Below are 19,555 nucleotides of genomic sequence, written 5' to 3'. Positions count from 1 at the left end.
CATGTATGTATGTTAACTACTCTTTTCTGTTAGGGAATGGAAGAAATCAGAAGGCAAGTTGGGCAACACATAGAAGTAGATCCTGACTGGGAGGCTGCCATTGCTATACAGATGCAGTTGAAGAATATTTTACTAATGTTCCAAGAATGGTGTGCTTGTGATGTAAGTAAAGTTTGTTAGTAGGATCAGTGCCTTTTTAGGTGTTCTAGTGGTTAATAGCACAGTTTTATGTTGCATCTTTCTTGATGTAAAGTTTTATTACTTCTGATATTTTCTTATATATTTGAATCATCTTATTAAATTTGTAGTTTTTTACACTTAGTTAGAAAATGTGCTCCATGGTATTCCATTTACTGTTGGGAAGAGTGGAGTTTAAAAAATACAACATACACTAATCAATTAATAAATTAATTAAATTAAATTTATTTCCTTGGACATGAATATTAATAATATGAAAATTAGGATTAGACTTTTAAATAGTCCAACAGTGGAAGTGGGTGGCTATTTATTCAATCAAGAGTCTTGTTGTGTGCATTAAACCATTAAAATATTACTTTTAAAGTATAGAACTAATAAGCAATAATTTTAGACCATAACCCTCTTTAAACATATAATCCTAATCAGATTCCCTTTTGAGAAGATGACTTCATTTATTTCTACTCTGAAAAAATTAACATTATCCCAGTCAAATTTTTTCATCTTCTCCAGTTTTTCTGTACCACTCACTATAGTCTATTCACCAAGTTTCTGCATATATCTTCACTATTGGTCTCTTTGTTTTTACCTCTTTCTTTCTTAAAGTGTTGTCTCTACCTAGGCTCTTGGTCCTAATCTATATTACTTCTTCCTGAAGTTTCCTTCCTCTGGTATTTCCCACTCTTTCATTCATCTGCCTTAAACACCAGGACTATCCTTAAAAACAATGACAATAAAAGACCCCTTGTCACTGCTCACTTATAAACTCTTTTCTGTCTCCCTTTTTTCCTTTTCTGTTGCACCACCAGTAGTTGGTCATAGGTTCAGAGTGGCAGCTACACTCACAGACACAATAGACTTGAACACAGTAGCTGTATAGAACAGTAAGGACAGAAAATATTGTCCAGTTGTCTGTCACAGCACATGTTTTTTGGCTCTCCTCACCTTTGTGGAGGGCATGGTTAATCGTTGGAGGTGAGGTCAGTGTGTGGTGTTCATCTTGACACCTGCAGATGTCTACATTTACTGTCATCTGAAGTCATCTACATATGCTGTCGCCACTCTTTAGCTTCTAAAACTGCTTTAGAGCCAGGCTTCTGTCCTTACGAATTAACAGGAACTGTGTCTTGAAAAAATTTCAAAGGATCTATTTAGTAACCAAATTCAGGTCTTTTCCCTCTTCCTTAAATACCTGTAGCATTGTGTTCTTTTGAGAACCTTAATCATTTTGAAATTCTCTTTCCCTCTGATTTTCACAAGCCTTCTTATCCTAATGTTTCTATTATTGATTACCCATTTCAATCAATGATTGCCTTTTCCCCCTCAATTCCTTCTCCCTAGTAAATAAGACATTCCCCAATATTTTCTTCTCTTTCTTACAGATTTTTTATTTCTACCACCTCAATTAAAACTTCATAAGATAACTTTTCCAAGCTATAGTATCACTTGTGTTTGTGTGCTGCACATGACTGCTGAGATCCTACATTTCTATTTCAAGCTCAATATATAGTAAATTGATTTGTCATCATTTCATTCTATTTCCAGCTTGCATTTTCTCTTCTTGACTTTCTTGTTCTGTTCATGACACCATGATTCATGCATTCATCCATACAGGAAATCTGAGAGCCACTGTGTTCTGTGTGTTAGATGTTAACAGACCTTTGAGGGAAAAAAAATGTTTTGTGTTCAGGTAAGATTGAAAAATGTTAGGTTGAACAAAATCAAACATTTTTTTAAACCACTGAACTTCTCAAACCTTTTGATAAATCAATGGGTTAATCAATCATTTCTAAGAGAAATAGTCCTAAAATTTATTTAACTATAGAATTCTTTTTTAAAAATAAAATCCATGTGAGAAATGCTCTTAAAAAGTGACCTTTGACTCATCTCCCTCCCATACTCACCCAGATTTGAGTCTTCCTCCTCCTTAATTTGTTTTATAATCCTAACTTATTTCCTGTAAGTTTATTCTTTTTCACTATGACTGCCCCTACCCTTGTTGAGTCCCTTATCACCTTACACTTAACTTAGTAATAAAACTTTCTGTTGGTTTCCTTGTCTCCTAACATTGCCCCCTCCAATCCATCATCTTCAGTGACACCCGCTAATTCTTCTTGAAACACTACATTGACTACATTATTACACATCGGATACTCTCAAATCTATTCAAATTCACATGGCTGTGCCAAGGCATATTTCCAGTTTACTGGCTCATTAATTCTATCCGTAAGCCCTCTGATTTATCTAGATTTTATTCTTTTCCACTCCCTGAACAGGAGTTGTACTTCCCTTTATTTCTGTTTGTTTATTCTGGATCTCTGCTTACATTGCTACCATCTCTCCATCTTCCCGCCATGCTTAAGCTGCGTATTCTTTCAGACCTCACTCAAAAGCTATGTTTACAAATCTGTGTTCCCAATTTTTTGTGATTTTTTTCTTTTTTTGTCCTATTAGAGTTATTAGTTTATATATACTACTTACATGGCTTACAATTTTTTACTTTGATTGTGTATGTGTGTCTGTCTGACTGTCTTAATGTTTCCTACAGGTTTGCAGATCCTGTTGAGGTAGCTCTAATAACACATAGAACAATTTTGTGCTTGTATTTATTTAATAGTAAATATTTATTGAATGATATATTAATAATTAAGTAGGTAACATATCAGTTTATTTGCATTTTTATTTTCCTTTTAGGAAGAACTCTTACTAGTGGCTTATAAAGAATGTCACAAAGCTGTGATGAGGTGCAGTACAGGTTTCAAATCTAGTAGCAAAACAGTAATACAATTGTGTGGACATACTTTGGAAACTAAGTCCTACAAAGTATCTGAAGATCTTGTAAGCATACATCTGCCACTCTCTAGGACTCTTGCTGGTGAGTGTTTATTTGGTTCTTGCATGTTTCTATTAGCTTTGTTTTCTGTAGATAGTCATATTAGAATCAGTACTGCTTTTGTGAGCACATACTTAAGATCAGATACTGCAGTTAAGAACTGTCACTGTCCTTCAAAGAGCTGTGGCAACATTTGCCACAGCTGTGGCATCAGGGTGTTTGTTTACCTGGATCTTTTGTTATCTGGGTCAACTCATGGATCCTCATAGTATACACTTTAGAACCAACTTGGTAACTTATTGCCTAACCAAGCCTAAATATAGGAAAATCTTGTTGCAGTTTTTTCACCCCCTTCTCTGTCTGATTGCACCAGTGTGCTGACTCTGTCACTATTCCTTTCACCACTGAAAGAAAGAAATCATAGATTTTCTTTAATCGTCCTTTGACTTGCTTTTCCATGTAAATTGGCCCTGTCAGTTTTTTTTTTTCTTTTAACAACTTTGTAGAAGTGTATGTATTTATATTTTTGTGGTAAATATAAAATTTGCTATTTTAATCATGCTTAAGTATATAGTTCAGTGGTGTTAAGTATATTCACATTGTTGTACAACCATCACCACCATCCATATCCAAAATTTTTTCATCTTCCCAATCTGAAATTTTGTACCCATTCAACATAGCTTCTCATTCCTTGTTCACTACAGAGATTTTCCGTCTCTGTGACTTGACTACTCTAGGTATCTCATATAAGTGAAATCATACTTATATCCTTTTATAACTGGCTTATTTCACTTAGCATAATGTTCTCAAAGTTCATCCATGTTGTGATGTATGTAAGATTTCCTTCACCTTTAAGGTTGGATAATATTCCATAGTGGGCTTCCCTGGTAGCTCAACTGGTAAAGAATCCACCTGCAATGCAGAAGACCCCATTTCCTGGGTCGGGAAGATCCCCTGGAGAAGGGATAAGCTACCCACTCCAATATTCTTGGGCTTCCCGGTGACTCAACCAGTAAAGAATCTGCCTGCAATGCAGGAGACCTGGGTTCAATCCCTGGGTTGGGAAGATCCCCTGGAGGAGGGCATGGCAACCCGTTCCAGTATTCTTGCCTGGAGAATCCCCATGGACAGAGGAGCCTGGCAGGCTACAGTCCATGGCATCGCAAAGAGTCGGACATGACTGAGTGACTAAGCACAGCACAATATTCTGTAGTATGCATACCACATTCTGTTTATCTGTTCATCCTCCAGTAGATGCTTGGGTTGCTTACAACTTTTGACTATTGTTGAATAATGTTGCCATGAACACAAGTATCCAAATATCCGTTTGAGTCCTTGTTTTCAGTTCTGGAGTTATATACCCATCGAGTGGTGTTGCTGGATCATAAGGTAATTCTAGTTTTTAATTTTTTAAGGAGCCACCACACTGTTTTCCATGGCAGCTGCGCCATTTTACATTCCCAACAACAGTGCACAAGGATTCCAGTTTATTTATATCCTCATCAACATTTGTTATTTTTTCTTTTGAATAACCATCCTAATGAGTGTGAACTGGTATCTCCTGTGGTTTTGATTTGCATTTTCTTAATGATTAGTGATATTGAGCATTGTTTCCTGTGCTTACTGGACATATGTATTTCTTCTTTGGAGATATGTCTGATCAAGTCCTTTGTCTATTTTTTAATCAGATTTTATTGCTGAGTTATTGGAATTGTTTGTATATTCTAGATATTAACTGCTTATCAGATATATGATTTCCTGATATTTTCTTCCATTCTGTGGGTTACCTTTTCACTCTGTTGTTCGTGTCCTTTGATGCACTGAAGTTTTTAATTTGGTATAGTCTAATTTATTTTTCCTTTGGTTACCTGTGTTTTTGGTGTCATATTCAAGAAATTGTTATCAAATCCAGTGTTGCAAAGTCTTTTCCCTATGTTATTTTCAAAGAGTTTTATAGATTTAGCATCTGTGTTCAGATTGCTGATATTATTTTTAGTTAATTTTTGTATGTGGTATAATTGACATGTGATTTTATGTCACTTCTATTTTTACAAAAAGAAATACCTAGATTAGTTTTTATTTCTTTTTATTTTATTGAGGTATAGTTGATTTACAATGCTGTGTTTAATTTCTGTTGAACAGTAAAATGACTAAGTTATATATACATATATATATACACACTACACACACATTTGTACATTCTTTTTTCATAATGGTTTATCACAGGATATTTAATACACTTCCCTGTGCTATACAATTTTTATTTCTTTTGATACTTGGTTTGTGAGAAAAATCATTTCTTAGGAAGCAGCGTAGTACTTATATATATAAAAATAATACAATGTAGGATCTTAAATATGTTAGTAATACTGTGTTTCAAAATTAGAAATCAAAACTTTGCATTCTGAGGTGTCATATCTAAGCTCAGTGTATATTTAAATTTCACAAGTTTTCAAACTTGATGAATTAACTGGGAAACAAATCAACTGGGTTTATTGCTTTCTCATCTTTTTCATTTTTTAACTTTCAGGTCTTCATGTGCGTTTGAGCAAGCTGGGTGCTGTTTCAAGACTGCATGAGTTTGTGCCTTTTGTAAGTGACTATTAAATTCTGACTTGCTTATATTCTATTTCTAAATACCTCTTGGTTGAATGGGAAGAAAAAGATATTTTGAAACCTACCTGAATAATTCCCAGTTATTAATTTTATGTCTGTGTCATAGAACATTGAAACCTGAATCATGGGAACTTGGAGTCCTCTACTTCAAGCCCTTCCATTTTACAGATGAGAAAATGGAGCAATGTATAGTACCATAGCATCCAAACCTCTGAGAAATATTGAAATTGATCTCACTCTGTTTCAGGAGGATTTTCAAGTAGAGGTACTAGTTGAATATCCTTTGCGTTGTCTGGTATTGGTTGCCCAGGTTGTTGCTGAGATGTGGCGAAGAAATGGGCTCTCTCTCATTAGCCAGGTATGGCAAGGCGTATTATTCATATTGTGTGTTCATTTTCTGCTTGCTTTTTCCTTTATGAATACATAATTTACTTTGTATCCCTGGATTCTGCTCAGTATTTTTGTTTTCTAGCTCTTGTATAAACTCAAGGAAGTTCTAGTGACCATATGGACGTTTCTCCTTAATCCTGTTAAGTGGATAGGTCAGGTGAAAACCAGTAGTACCACCAGAAACTTTTCCACTAATATATGTCTTTTCTGAAGATTACCTTACTTGGGAACTGTAAACTTCCTACCACCAGTCTTAATTGAATGGCATCTTACAATTTTTCCCTCTGTTTTAGAGCAAATAAGGAGAAGTACTTTTCCTGAAAGATGGGGAAATGGATTGTAAAGATACTGCTTGGGAGAAAAATGGCATTATGATTGATTGTAGAAATTTGGTTTACTTTTATTGAAGTGGGTGTTTTAAGCTTAGTATGCTTTTCTGTGCTCATTCATGTCCAACTTTGTGACTCCATGGACTGTAGCCCTCCAGATTCATCTGTCCATGGAATTTCCCAGGCAAGAATACTGGAGCAGATTGCCATTTCCTCCTTCAGGGGGTCTTCCTGACCCAGGGATTGAACCTGGGTCTCCTGCATTGCAGGCAGATTCTTTACTGCTAAACTACCAAGGAAATTCTCGCAATTGAACTTGGGGGCGGGGGGAGTCAATTATTTTGTTACACATGTTGAGGATAATAACTAGTATAGAGCATTTTAAACTCTGAAGTATTTTCATGCCATATTTTCTCACGTCATCCTCCCACATCCCTTAAAATGATTCATAAATTTACAGCTCTTTTTTTTCTGCTACAAAGTAGTTCTTGGGGTTTCTAGTTTAGAAAAAATTTAAAGAATAGTTTTTGCTGAGAATTTTGTTTGAAATAAAATGATTCTTTTAACTTCTGTTCTACCATTTATTTTATAGGTGTTTTATTACCAAGATGTTAAATGCAGAGAAGAAATGTACGATAAAGATATCATTATGCTTCAGGTACCTGTTTAAATTTGTTCTGATATGTGTCATAACCTTCCTTCCTATATTCCTTGTAATAGGAGAAGATATTATAACATAATAACTTTTTTATAACTTATTATTGTATTATACTTTTATTTACTTAAGTTTTTCTCACTGTTGAGATGAATATAGAATCATAGAAGCAGAAGGGACTGCTACATTATCTTCTGCAGATTTACCTTATAATTTTTCTCATAGCCCTACTACTAGAGACAAAATATTTCTCCATTTAATACATAGAACTATGGGACTTGATTTCTTTCACAGATTGGTGCATCTCTAATGGATCCCAACAAGTTCTTATTACTGGTACTTCAGAGATATGAACTTGCTGATGCTTTTAACAAGACCATATCCATAAAAGACCAAGTAAGTGATAGAAACTGATGTGTAAATTAATCCAAAGAAAATATTATTGTTAACTATTTTAATCATATATAAGATTTTTATTTATTTATATATAACACCACACACATACTTAAAACATACATATACTTCTGAATGTACACACATATACTGTTTTTACTCTATAAAAATTAGAATGTAATTGGCCCTCCATATCGGTGGATGCAGAATCCCAACCTACTAGTCATATATAAGGGACTTGAGCATCTGTGGATTTTGGTATCTGCAAGGGTCCTGGAGGTAATCCCCTGCGGATACTGAGTGATGACTGTATATAGATTAACAAAAAGGAGAATAAAATCACATGAAACTCTGCCTCCTTGAAATGATCACTTTTAAAGTTTTGGTGTCATTTGTTTTTAAAGGAAAAACTGAATCTTTCATGTGTGCTATTTTGCAATTTGCTTCCTGTGCTTAATGAAATATTGTAATAGGTTTTTTTCCTTGCCATTAAAGAAGTATTTAACTGCATCATCTTTTTTTAACATAAGTTTTAATGGCTGTGTAATATTGCACTTTATGATTGCATTGTACTTTAGTCTCCTACTGCTGAAGGGGTTTTTTGAGTTTTTTTGCTCTTGTAAACATCTCTGCACCTCAAGGTTTAAATACTTGCCCACTTATTTTTTTAAGATAAATTCTTAGGAGTAGATTTGCTAGAGAATGCAGCATACCCTTTCTTGTGTTTCTTGAATAGATATTGTCAAACTGACTCTCTCTGGCAGTATATACATCTATAATGGCACTGGTACTTTGTTGATCTAATATGTGAAAGATGGTGTTTAATTTTCATTTGCAGTTTTTTAGTTATTGGTGAGGGTGACTTTGTTTTCATGATTATTGACCTTTTTTTTCCCCTTTTTGGTAGTGAATTATCTGTTCCTGTCCTTCACCTTTTTCCTATTTCTGTAAAAGTTCCTTATTTAGTAAAGATATTCTTTATTTGTATTTATTACCTTTTTTCATTTCATAGTTTGTCTCTGGAGTTTTATCACCTCTTCATTGTTTTAATATTTCATACCAGTTTATAAAGTAGCCTTTGTAATTTATGAACTATGTTATTTTATTCTTCAAATTAGAAGTCACTTACAAAGGCCCAAAGACTAGGATACAAAACACAAAGCTAATTTTTAGTCATGTTTTTATACTCAATGAAAATGAGTATCTAATTTACTATAGTATTTAAGTAACAGGTGTTTTAGGGAGGGGTGCACTCATCATAGCTGTTAGTTATGTATTTGTAGCCACTGTCTCACCAACCCTGTTAAGAAGGAAGCCATAGTACACAGAAAGTTAAAGGTTAGAATTCTTTTGCTGACTGAAGGCTTGATGGGTAGTAAGGATAATAAAAGCAATAATAATATTTAGCAATTGTTATTGAGTTCTTATTACATGCTGAGTATTGTGACCTTGTAGAATTTGAAGTCAACAAAAGGGAATTATTCATCTCATAATTCTCTGTTGCTGTGGTCTGAAAGAAAATACTGGATTGGCTGGACTGTCAGTCTGATCATGAAAAAAATGTGTGTTTTATGGAGGCTTTTGGTTCTTATGTAACTAATTTTTTCTTTTACAATTCTATAGGATTTGGTTAAGCAGTATAATACCTTAATAGAAGAAATGCTTCAAGTCCTCATCTATATTGTGGGTAAGAGTAAAAGATGTTTTGGAACAAAGCATGAGTTACTTTATAGAGAGAACATTAATAAGAACTCTAAGTTACTTTGTTCTTCTCCCAAATATAGCGGAGAATATTAGAGATTAATGTGACTAGTGTGATTGATATGTTTAGAAACTCACCTTTAGAAAAGCACAGCTATTACATCTTCTTTTTTCAGTACCTGATTTGTAATTGTTTGGACTTGTTTGTAGAGGTCTGGAATATAATTATCCTAGTTAGAAACATAGATGTAAAATAAGTGTATGCTAGGTGCTAAAAATTTTTTATATATATGTAAAATTTCAGTGTAACATGCATCTAACTAAGATGTATTTTCATCCAGTTCTATTAAATTACTTTGTGCCAATATTGGCCTTACTTCTGCTTTTATATATTCTATATTATAGTCTCTTGATTTTACCAGCTGTGTAAAAGTTCTTAACTTCTTATTCTGGCTCTTGTTTCTTACTTTACTGTAGGAGGCACTGGTTTGTATTAGTAGTTCCTGGTAAGGATTCTAGCCATTAGCCAAATCTGAAAATGGGTTTATTTTACTTGCTGTTTGTCAGGAGCTAGTTGCTGGACTAGCTGCTTGTCTCAGCAGAAAGTGTGGTAAACCTTCATTGCCAAGTGAGATGTAAATCTTCCAGGCACCAACTCTTCTGAAATAATTCCAGAGTATTCCATAGGAAACTTCTGGAAAAAATGGACAAGTTAAAAATGTGCGAAATATTTTTAAGTTGATGATATACTCTATTAGATTACAAAAACTTGAGGGGAATTTTTGTGTTTGTTCTTGAAATACTATGAAGAATTTCTGCTACTGCTTATTAATACTATATATTAGAATCATCAATAGGTTTTGGTATTTTATATTTTCACTATTTTACTAATGCTATTTTATTGCTGTTATTTTGTTTACCTAAATTCATTGGATATTTCCTTCTATATCATTTTATTTTTAGTTAATACTTGCTACATTTCTAAGTTTATTGCTTTTAAGAGCCATCATTTTAAAAAAAGTGTATGTATGTGTAAAATCTCTGATAATATTACAGAGAAGACATCAACAAGTGTAAAAGATTTGGGTTAGGAATCATAAGATCTAGTCTTGACCTTGCTATAAACTATCAAGAGCGTGCCATTTACATTTTCAGGGGCTCAGATTCTTGATTTGTAAAGTGTAAAAGTAATCTACATGATCTCTAAGGTTCTTTCTAGCATGAAACTTACAGAGGGTACTGTTCTGATGAAAAATTGAAAATTACAATTTATTTAAAGAGTAATGAATCTGTTGAGAGTGAATTAAATTAACAAAATGTCATTGTTTTGCTGATTTTTAGAATTAAGATCTCTTAGACAAAAAAGAAAAATTCCTTTCTTTGTACTCTGATTACCCTCTTATAGATATCACGAGACTGTACACATGTAGTATTGAAAATCAATGGTGACATAAGATCAAATATATCAAGCCTTCTTGAGGCATTGGTAATTAGATGCTGTTGACACCAGTGACATTCTCATAGTTAAAATTAGCTATTTTCTCTCTCCATTTGGCAGTTTATTGAGATAAAAAAATAGAAATCTGATCATGTGGGCATGCTGGCAATAGCATCCATTCCTGACACACATTACTGTTTTGTCATTTAGCCTATAGAGACATTTTTAAGTATTTTGTCTTTTAGTTTTCACTTTGTTCTTTCTTAAATAGCAAGTAGTGACAAACTTGAGAAAGATCTTGAAAGAAAAGCTGTTGTTTCATGATCCGTTGTTGTTATTGTTCAGTTGTTTAGTTGTGTCTGACTCTTTGTGACCCCATGGACTGCAGCATGCCAGACTTCCCTGTCCTTCACCATCTCCTGGAGCTTGCTCAAACTCATGTCCATTGTGTCGGTAATACCATCCAACCATCTTGTCCTCTATCATCCCCTTCTCCTCCTGTCTTCAATATTTCCCAGCATCAGGGTCTTTTCCAATGAGTGAGTTCTTTGTATTAGGTGGCCAAAGTATTGGAGCTTCAGCTTCAGCCTCAGTCCTTCCAATGAATAGTCAAGGTTGATTTCCTTTAGGATTGACTGGTTGAATCTCCTTGCTGTCCAAGGGACCCTCAAGAGTCTTCTCCAACACCACAGTTAGAAAGCATCAATTCTTCAGCGCTCAGCCTTCTTTATGGTCCATCTGTCACATCCATACATGACTACTAGAAAAACCATAGCTTTGACTATACAGACCTTTGTTGGCAACTTGATATCTTTGCTTTTTAATATGCTGTCTAGGTTTGTTATAGCTTTTCTTCCAAGGAGCAAGCATCTTTTAATTTCATGTTGTCCCATGATGACCACTACCCTCTTTTTTGTTTTTTGAATTAAACATGCTTATTTAGTTGAGGGGCTTTGTTTATAATATTTGAGTGTGTGTATATTTATGTGTGTGTTTTTAAGTTAAGACAAGCCCTGTGTTACTCAAATCTCTGTATTTTTCTTCCTGTTTCGGCATATAGACTGTTGCTCAGGTTTAAAAACATGTTCAGATAACTTTTGGCCACTCTCTCATAGATTTGATTTAATGCAGTGTTCTTGATTTAAGTGGAAAGCGATTAACTCTTACTTTTTCTTTTCATTTTCGTATTAGGAGAACGTTACGTACCTGGAGTGGGAAACGTGACCAAAGAAGAGGTCACAATGAGAGAAATTATTCACTTGCTTTGTATTGAACCCATGCCACACAGTGCCATTGCCAAAAATTTACCTGAGAATGTAAGTCCAGTTTTGTTTTTTACTCCATTCACATCAAGATGGGATAGTTTTTTCTTTTTCTCTAATTGGAAGCTCTTGAAGTTTTAGGAAAATCTATTTTGATTTTCAGATATAAAACTCTCACCATTAATTTTTTAGTGGTATAAACCTTTATTCTGGGCTTTGGGGCCTTAGGAAACATTTTAGAGATATTCTGGCTATTTAGAAAACACTTTAGAGCAATAAACTCTTTAATCATAAATTTTCTCCAGAGGAAAAGAGAACTTTGTGAAATACTGAAACTATTTGGGTGGTGTGTTAGTCTGGGTCTTCTGACAAGCAGATGTCAAGACAAAACATTGAAGGTTTTATTAGGAACAATGACTGTGAGAGGATTGATGAGGGAGCTGGGAAAGGCTGGGGGAGCCATCAAACTGTAGTGCAAGTCTGATTCCAGATGAAGAAAGAGGGAAGAAAGATTAGGTAGGAATGTCCTGGACTGCTGGGTAGTCTAATCAAGGTCTGATGCCTTCCCATACCTCCCTGAGTGAACCTGCATTAGTGTCTCTGTTCCTCTAACTGGAGGTCTGCGGGGTGCATTCTCATGGCCGTCCCAGGTGATATTTACATTCAGTATTGTTGATATTTAAGCAGTAATCCTAAAGATGATGTCATATTTTTTAACACATATTTTTAAATTATGCATTAGAACAATGATTCTTATAAGAGGTTAAACTTACCTTTATTATCAAGGCTTTCCAAAGAAGTAGAATGGAAATAAGCCTTGACTCTTGGTCATTTTTCTTACAAAATATCCATAGTGCTTTTCTAGTTTCTCTGTTAACTGATTCTCAAACTTTAACCGTATCACCTTCATAATTTCTGCACATCTGTCTACCAATTTTAGAAATTACTAGTACATTTTAAAATTAACTTACATTTTTCCTTAGCATCTTTCTAAGCAACAATACAATGAAATAATAGGTTTGACATTCTAGATTAATTTTTTCTTAATACATGTTAAGATAAATGAATAACCATTCAAAAATTTAAGGATATGTAACTGTGCCACCTAAAAACAATTTCGCATACCAATAACGATATACATACCATCAGTTCAGTTCAGTCACTCAGTCGTGTCCAACTCTTTGGGACGCTATGGACTGCAGCATGCCAGGCCTCCCTGTCCATCACCAACTCCCGGAGCTTACTCAAACTCATGTACACTGAGTCAGTGATGACATCCAACCATCTCATCCTCTGTTGTCCCCTTCTCCTCCCGCCTTCAATCTTTCCCAGCATCAGGGTCTTTTCAGATGAGTCAGTTCTTCTCATCAGGTGGCCAAACTATTGGAGTTTCAGCTTCAACATCAGTCCTTCCAATGAATATTCAGGACTGATTTCCTTTAGGATGGACTGGTTGGATCTCCTTGCAATCCAAGGGACTCTCAAGAGTCTTCTCCAACACCACAGTTCAAAAGCATCAATTCTTCGGTGCTCAGCTTTCTTTATAGTCCAACTCTCACATCCATACATGACTACTGGAAAAACCATAGCTTTTACTAGATGGACCCTTGTTGGCAAAGTAATGTCTCTGCTTTTTAATATGCTGTCTAGGTTGGTCATAAGTTTTCTTCCAAGGAGTAAGCGTCTTTTAATTTCATGGCTGCAGTCACCATCTGCAGTGATTTTGGAGCCAAAAAATAAATACATACCATATTTAAATAAATAAATAAATAAACACATACCAAAAATAAATAAATACATACCATAACTACCATAAATAAATACCAAATACCAAAAAAAAATACATACCATATTTTGCAAAAAAAATAGCAAGCTTTAATGTATACCCTTACTTTTCACTGCTTTCAAGTGCATTTTTAAAGGAGGCTAAATTTCTTAATTTTTCCAGGACTATAGGAACCTATGAGCTTGCTTTAGTATATTGACTAAGTCCTTATCCTGATTTTAAATGATTTCATTTAAAAAAAAGAAGAAGGTTCCCTGTTGGGACTTCCTGGTAGTCCAATGGTTAGGACTCTGCCTTTCCACTGGAGGGGGCAGGGGTTCAATTCCTGGTTGAGGAACTAAGATCCCACATGGGATGTAGATTGGCCAAAAAGAAAAAGAAAATTTTTTTGTTAAAGGAAAAGTTCAAGCCAATTTGAAAAAAAAATTATAATTGCAGAAGCCACAATATATCTGGACATCTATATACGTATTTTGCCATAGATTCTATTTATTTTGTTACCTTGGTTTTAGGGATTAGTTCAGCATGGACATGTGCTTAAATGATGTGGGTGAATAACATACTAGATAAAGAAAATAACAGTTTCTTTGAATTATTGGTTGTATGTGTATACATATATGAGGGAAAATTTAGATTAAATTTCTTCCTTAAGCAGTTTATACAGGCGTCTTACCTCTGTTAAGAAATCCATCCCTCAAAACAAAGCTAATAGGTTTTAGACCTAATTTTTAAATATTGGAAATTGATCTTATTTTGAATTATTTTTAAAACACTCAGAAATGCTTTGAAAGGGTATTTCAGGTCACAGTAAGAGAAGACAAAGTCGTTATGTAAAGGTAAAAATGACAAAAATATTGTTTCAACAGGAAAATAATGAAACTGGCTTAGAGAATGTCATAAACAAAGTGGCCACATTTAAGTAAGTACTCAATATTTATGCTTATTCTGAAAGGTAGGCCAATCTTTGTCTTGTAATTTGAATTCTTGTAGAAGTTCTGAAGTTCTTTCCTGAACTCCTAAGAACAAAATCACAAGTATAGACAGAAAGGGTGAGATCTAGGGATGCACTATAGGGATTTAGTACCTGTATGCTGAAGAAGTGAGTATTTTTTGGCAAATCAATGAAAAGTATCCACTTTTTATGTTAGGTGACTTAATAAGTAAATAAACCTTTCTGATAGTCTCTTTCCCATCAATTCTAAGCCATGACTTCATTTATTCTATTAAATTTTCATTTACTAATTTAAAATTTTTCTCTGCTAGGAATAAAATATTTTTCCATCATTTGATTCTTTGAGATGTATAAAATGGAAATAAGATTTTAAAAAGTTAATTCTTGAAATTAAAATAATTGATACTAGTAGTGAATTTCTACTTGTTATTGTCATGTATTCATAGATAAATTACTAGTGTCAAATACCTTTAAAAATAGAATATAGCTTTTTTTATGCTCTAATAATATTCAGTAAGATATTTCACTTTGATAGAGACAAAAGCCGTTTAATGTGCAGTATACTCCTTTTGGCTTAAGTGTTTTTCCTTATAGTTCTCTATAGAGGAGTCACTATTTTTTTTTTTTTTAGAGAGTCACTATTTTATTTTCATTTACAATTTCCTAAGGACATGATATCTTAACTACTATTTTAAATTTCGCCTTAGACAATGCAGGCTTTAGTTGAATAGGCTGTCTTAGGCTTTAGAGGCTAAAAACAAAGCCTTAGGGATTTAAGTAGGGCATGGGATCAGGTCTACATGGTAAAAAATAAACTTTTTCATATTTGTTTAAATTTCATAATTATGAGACACAACTGTTACCAGGACTTTGAGCTTACAGTGTTAAATTTTTTAGTTTATTTTCATGAGATGAAATTTGTGATTCAATTTAAGCAAGCTGAATGAGATATGATTGTTTTCTTTCTCTTGATTTTAAGATTAATTTTTAGGTTCTTACTTTGTGTTACTCTATACTTCAAGAGCAGTGCAGTTCACCTCTGTATTTTCTGTCTTTTTAGGAAACCAGGTGTATCAGGCCATGGAGTTTATGAACTGAAGGATGAATCACTGAAAGACTTTAATATGTACTTTTATCATTACTCCAAAACACAGCATAGCAAGGTGTGAAAAGTTACCCTTTTCAGTAAATAAACCGAAAATGCTTTAGGCTTTCCAGCTCCATAGACAATTCCCTGGTTTTTCTGTAGTTTTATACTGGTTTTCATTATTAAAGGGCATTATCTTACCCAAGAAATTAAAATTGAATCAATAATATTATCTAGTATGTAGTTACTATTCAAATTTTCCTGATTATACCAAAAATATTCTTTATAGTTGTGTTGGGGTAGGAGGATTCAATCAAGCATAATGCACTTCATTTGCTGTCATGTTTCTATAATCTCCTTTAATTGGGAATACTCTTTTTGCCTTTTTTTGTTTTTCATAACATTGACATTTCTGTCAATGTCAACTAGTATAGGCTAGTTGTCTTTTAGAATATCCAATATTCTGGATATGTCTAATTTTATTCCCATGAATAGATTCAAGTTAAGCATTTTGGAGCAAGAATACTACATAGGTGACATATTATATCTCATCAGTAGATGCATAATGTCTGTTTGTCCAATTAAGGGTGATGTTAAGTTAGATCACTTAGTTAAGGTGATGAGTGATGTTAAGTTAGATCATTCAGTTAAGTTTGATGTCTGACTTTGTTGTTATAAAATGAATAATTTCCAGTTTCTAGTACAATGCCCTGTATATAGTAGACACTAGGTAAATATTGTTGACTGAAAGAAATGGGGAACTAAATTAGTGATGAGGATTATTACCATCTATTTTGCAGTGACCTTCCCTAGGACGATGATTTTGTTTCTGGAATAAGGTAGCATTTGAATACATATTTCAGTATGTAAAGTATTTTGGTAGGTTTCCTGCCTACTTCAGAGTACTCCATTTGTTTCATGCTTGTCAAGTGTTATATTTTAAGATAGGCCTTTTTTTTCTTTAATATATATAGGCTGAACATATGCAGAAGAAAAGGAGAAAACAGGAAAACAAAGATGAAGGTAAAAAGTGAGATTCTAAATTGACTGACTTTGTATTCTGATTTTGTAGCAGCAAAGCATATAGTGTTTTGTTTTTGTTGTTTTTTTAAGTGAGCAACTAATGGAATGCAAAGAACCCTTAGTTTCTTGTTGACATATTAAGACAGTGTATATCAGTGGTGATAGAATTTTAAATTTTAACAAATGGAGTTTATTTTGGGTGACTTACATAGTGACTCATATTTCCCATAGTATTGATGTTTTAAGTACTTTAAAGATAACAAAGATCCTGTGTTGTTTTGCATGTAGTATATGATTCTGATATTTGCAATTTAGCATGTCAGATAACCCAAATAAAATTGTAACTGTTTATCTCTTCTGACATTGATCTCCTACCCACCTTAGCATTACCACCACCACCACCTCCTGAATTCTGCCCTGCTTTCAGCAAAGCAGTTTACCTTCTCAATTGTGATATCATGATGTACATTCTCAGGACCGTATTTGAGCGTGCAGTAGATCCAGATTCTAACTTGTGGACTGAAGGAATGCTCCAGATGGTATGTATACTGAGAATATTTTCTCTCTTTCAGATACTTCCTCTACTTCATAGAGGTCTTGAGGGCCTGGAGAAGATCCTTAGCCTACCTTTCTGACCTTCAGTTAGAACCACAGCTAGAGCACCTGAGATTTAAAAGCCATTGAAAACAGCTCAGATGTGGCACAGATTTCCTTATGACACAGTCTCAGGTTTTTAGGATTCTTACTCTTGGGAATCATTTACATTAAAAAAATAAAATAAAAGCAGAGGAAAAATGGAAAAGGCCTATTCCTGCTAATAATAAATTGGCATGTCATTATTGTATCACAGTTGTTTCCTATATTTTTTACTTCACGTGTACTGTTTCATAGAGTTGTTTGAGATTTAGCTCATTAAATGGAAGCAACTATTTTTTTCTCCATACTATTATAGATAAGTTACTTAATAATGTCACCTTTGGTAGCTGTAATTGGATATTTATTTAGCACCTGCATAACTGAATTTCCTTGACTGTTACTGATCTACAGGCTCTAAATGATGTCATACTCTATGTGTGTCTCACGTTTTTTTTCAATAACAGTGGTAAAGAAATGCAGTAAAACTTTCAACCCATAGAGACATATTTGAATTCAAAAGTTAAAATTTTTCTCCCTGCCTCCTCACACATATCTAAAAGGTTTGTGTCTTTTGGAAGTCATTCCACATTAGTGCACATAGGCCTAATACATGCTCCGTAGCTGCATATTCCATTATGGACATCTATGATGCATTTAACTATCTCCTATTACTAGGCTTTTAGGTTGTTTTTAGGTCTTTGTATAACAAAGAACACTTCCCAGCTGGCTCAGTGGTAAAGAATCTGCCTGCCAGTGCAGGAGATGTGGTTTCAATCCCTGGAGGAGGAAATGGCAACCCACTCTAGTATTCTTGCTGAGAAAATTCCATGGACAGAGGAGCCTGGCAGGCTACAGTCCATGGGGTTTCCAAAGAGTTGGAGATGACTTAGCGACTAAACAACAGAATCCTACTCATAAGGGTACACACACACATAATAAAGAACACTAAAATGAACGTTGTATAAATACCTTTGTATACTTAAGTAACTGAATCTATCACACTGATTCCTAGTTCTGGGTCTGTACGTTTACATTACTGATAGATATTGTCTAATTGGCCTCCAAAAACATTATACTGGTTTACTTTCCCATTACCAGTGTGATGAGAAATGCCTGCTTCCTAACACTTTTTCACTCCTGTATTATAATAAGCTCTAAAATTTGCCATTTTATTAGGTGAAAAATAGATGATCTTATTTGTTTCACTTACATTTCTTTAAGTGAGGTTGAACGTTTCATTTTTTTTTTTTTGACTGTGCCATACAGCTTGCAGGAACTTCCCTGACCAGGGATTTAACCCAGACCAAGGCATTGGAAGCCTAGAATCTTAACCACTAGGCCACCAGGGAACTCCCAAGGTTGAACATTTTTCATATGTGTATATATCATTTCTTTCTCTGTGAACTGCTTGTTCATAAACTTTGCACATTTTTTTACCTATCAGATTGCTCATTTTTATACCTCTATTTAAAATATACTTACCTGAAGAAGCACAGTTTTAAAGGTCTTGTCCTATTTTCCTCTTTCAGGCATTTCATATTCTAGCATTGGGCTTACTAGAAGAAAAGCAACAGCTTCAAAAATCTCCTGAAGAAGAAGTGACATTTGACTTTTACCATAAGGCCTCAAGTATGTTTTAGTATCATTTTCAGCAGTTTCGGCTAACTGCCAATTTATAATGGAAAGTTTAATTCTGATGAAGTTTTTTTCCCCCTTATTTATTTTTTAATCTATTTTTTAATTGGAGGAAAATTGTTTTACAATGTTGTGTTGGTTTCTGCCATACAGCAATGCGAATTAGCCATAATTATACATATATCACCTCCCTCTTTAGTTTCTCTCCCCTCCTCCCATCCCACCCCTCTAGATCATCACAGAGTGCTGATTGGGCAACTTCTCACCAGCTATTTATTTTACACATGATGGTATACATATGTCTGTGCTACTTTTTCATTTGCCTCACTCTCTCCTTTCCCCACTGTGTCCATGAGTCTGTTCTCTGTCTGCATCTCCATTCCTTCCCTGAAAATAGACTCATCAATACCATTTTTGTAGATTCTATATGTATATATTAATATATGGTATTTGTTTTTCTCTTTCTGACTTCCTTCATTCTATATAATAGGCTCTAGGTTCATCCACCTCACTAGAACTGACTCAGATGTGTTCTTTTTTATGGCTGAGTAATATTCCATTTTATATATGTACCACATCTTCCTTATCCATTCATCTGTCAATGAACATCTAGGTTGCTTACGT

General features: G+C 34.1%; 1 protein-coding gene across 4 annotated transcripts in view; it reads left to right on the top strand.

The window, feature by feature from the left end:
- Positions 1-19,555, top strand: part of UBR1 (ubiquitin protein ligase E3 component n-recognin 1) — a 138,841-nt gene that overhangs the window by 58,887 nt on the left and 60,399 nt on the right. For all 4 annotated transcript variants that reach the window (XR_014058989.1, XM_081507921.1, XM_081507920.1 and 1 more), the window contains 13 exons: positions 34-162; positions 2,890-3,070; positions 5,559-5,620; positions 5,892-6,002; positions 6,956-7,021; positions 7,313-7,414; positions 9,035-9,098; positions 11,742-11,866; positions 14,465-14,517; positions 15,611-15,713; positions 16,612-16,660; positions 17,045-17,199; positions 18,826-18,925. Coding sequence is in view for 3 of the 4 variants with exons in the window: in XM_081507921.1 (XP_081364047.1) it covers positions 34-162; positions 2,890-3,070; positions 5,559-5,620; positions 5,892-6,002; positions 6,956-7,021; positions 7,313-7,414; positions 9,035-9,098; positions 11,742-11,866; positions 14,465-14,517; positions 15,611-15,713; positions 16,612-16,660; positions 17,045-17,199; positions 18,826-18,925 (1,300 nt within the window). In the remaining variant the exon portion in view is untranslated. The remainder of the gene's footprint in view (positions 1-33; positions 163-2,889; positions 3,071-5,558; positions 5,621-5,891; positions 6,003-6,955; positions 7,022-7,312; positions 7,415-9,034; positions 9,099-11,741; positions 11,867-14,464; positions 14,518-15,610; positions 15,714-16,611; positions 16,661-17,044; positions 17,200-18,825; positions 18,926-19,555) is intronic.

Source organism: Giraffa tippelskirchi, chromosome 7 (genome assembly GCF_054371585.1).
Source record: "Giraffa tippelskirchi isolate mGirTip1 chromosome 7, T2T-mGirTip1v1.2.pri, whole genome shotgun sequence".
NCBI lineage: Eukaryota > Metazoa > Chordata > Mammalia > Artiodactyla > Giraffidae > Giraffa > Giraffa tippelskirchi.
This window is presented reverse-complemented; position numbering and strand designations above follow the sequence as displayed.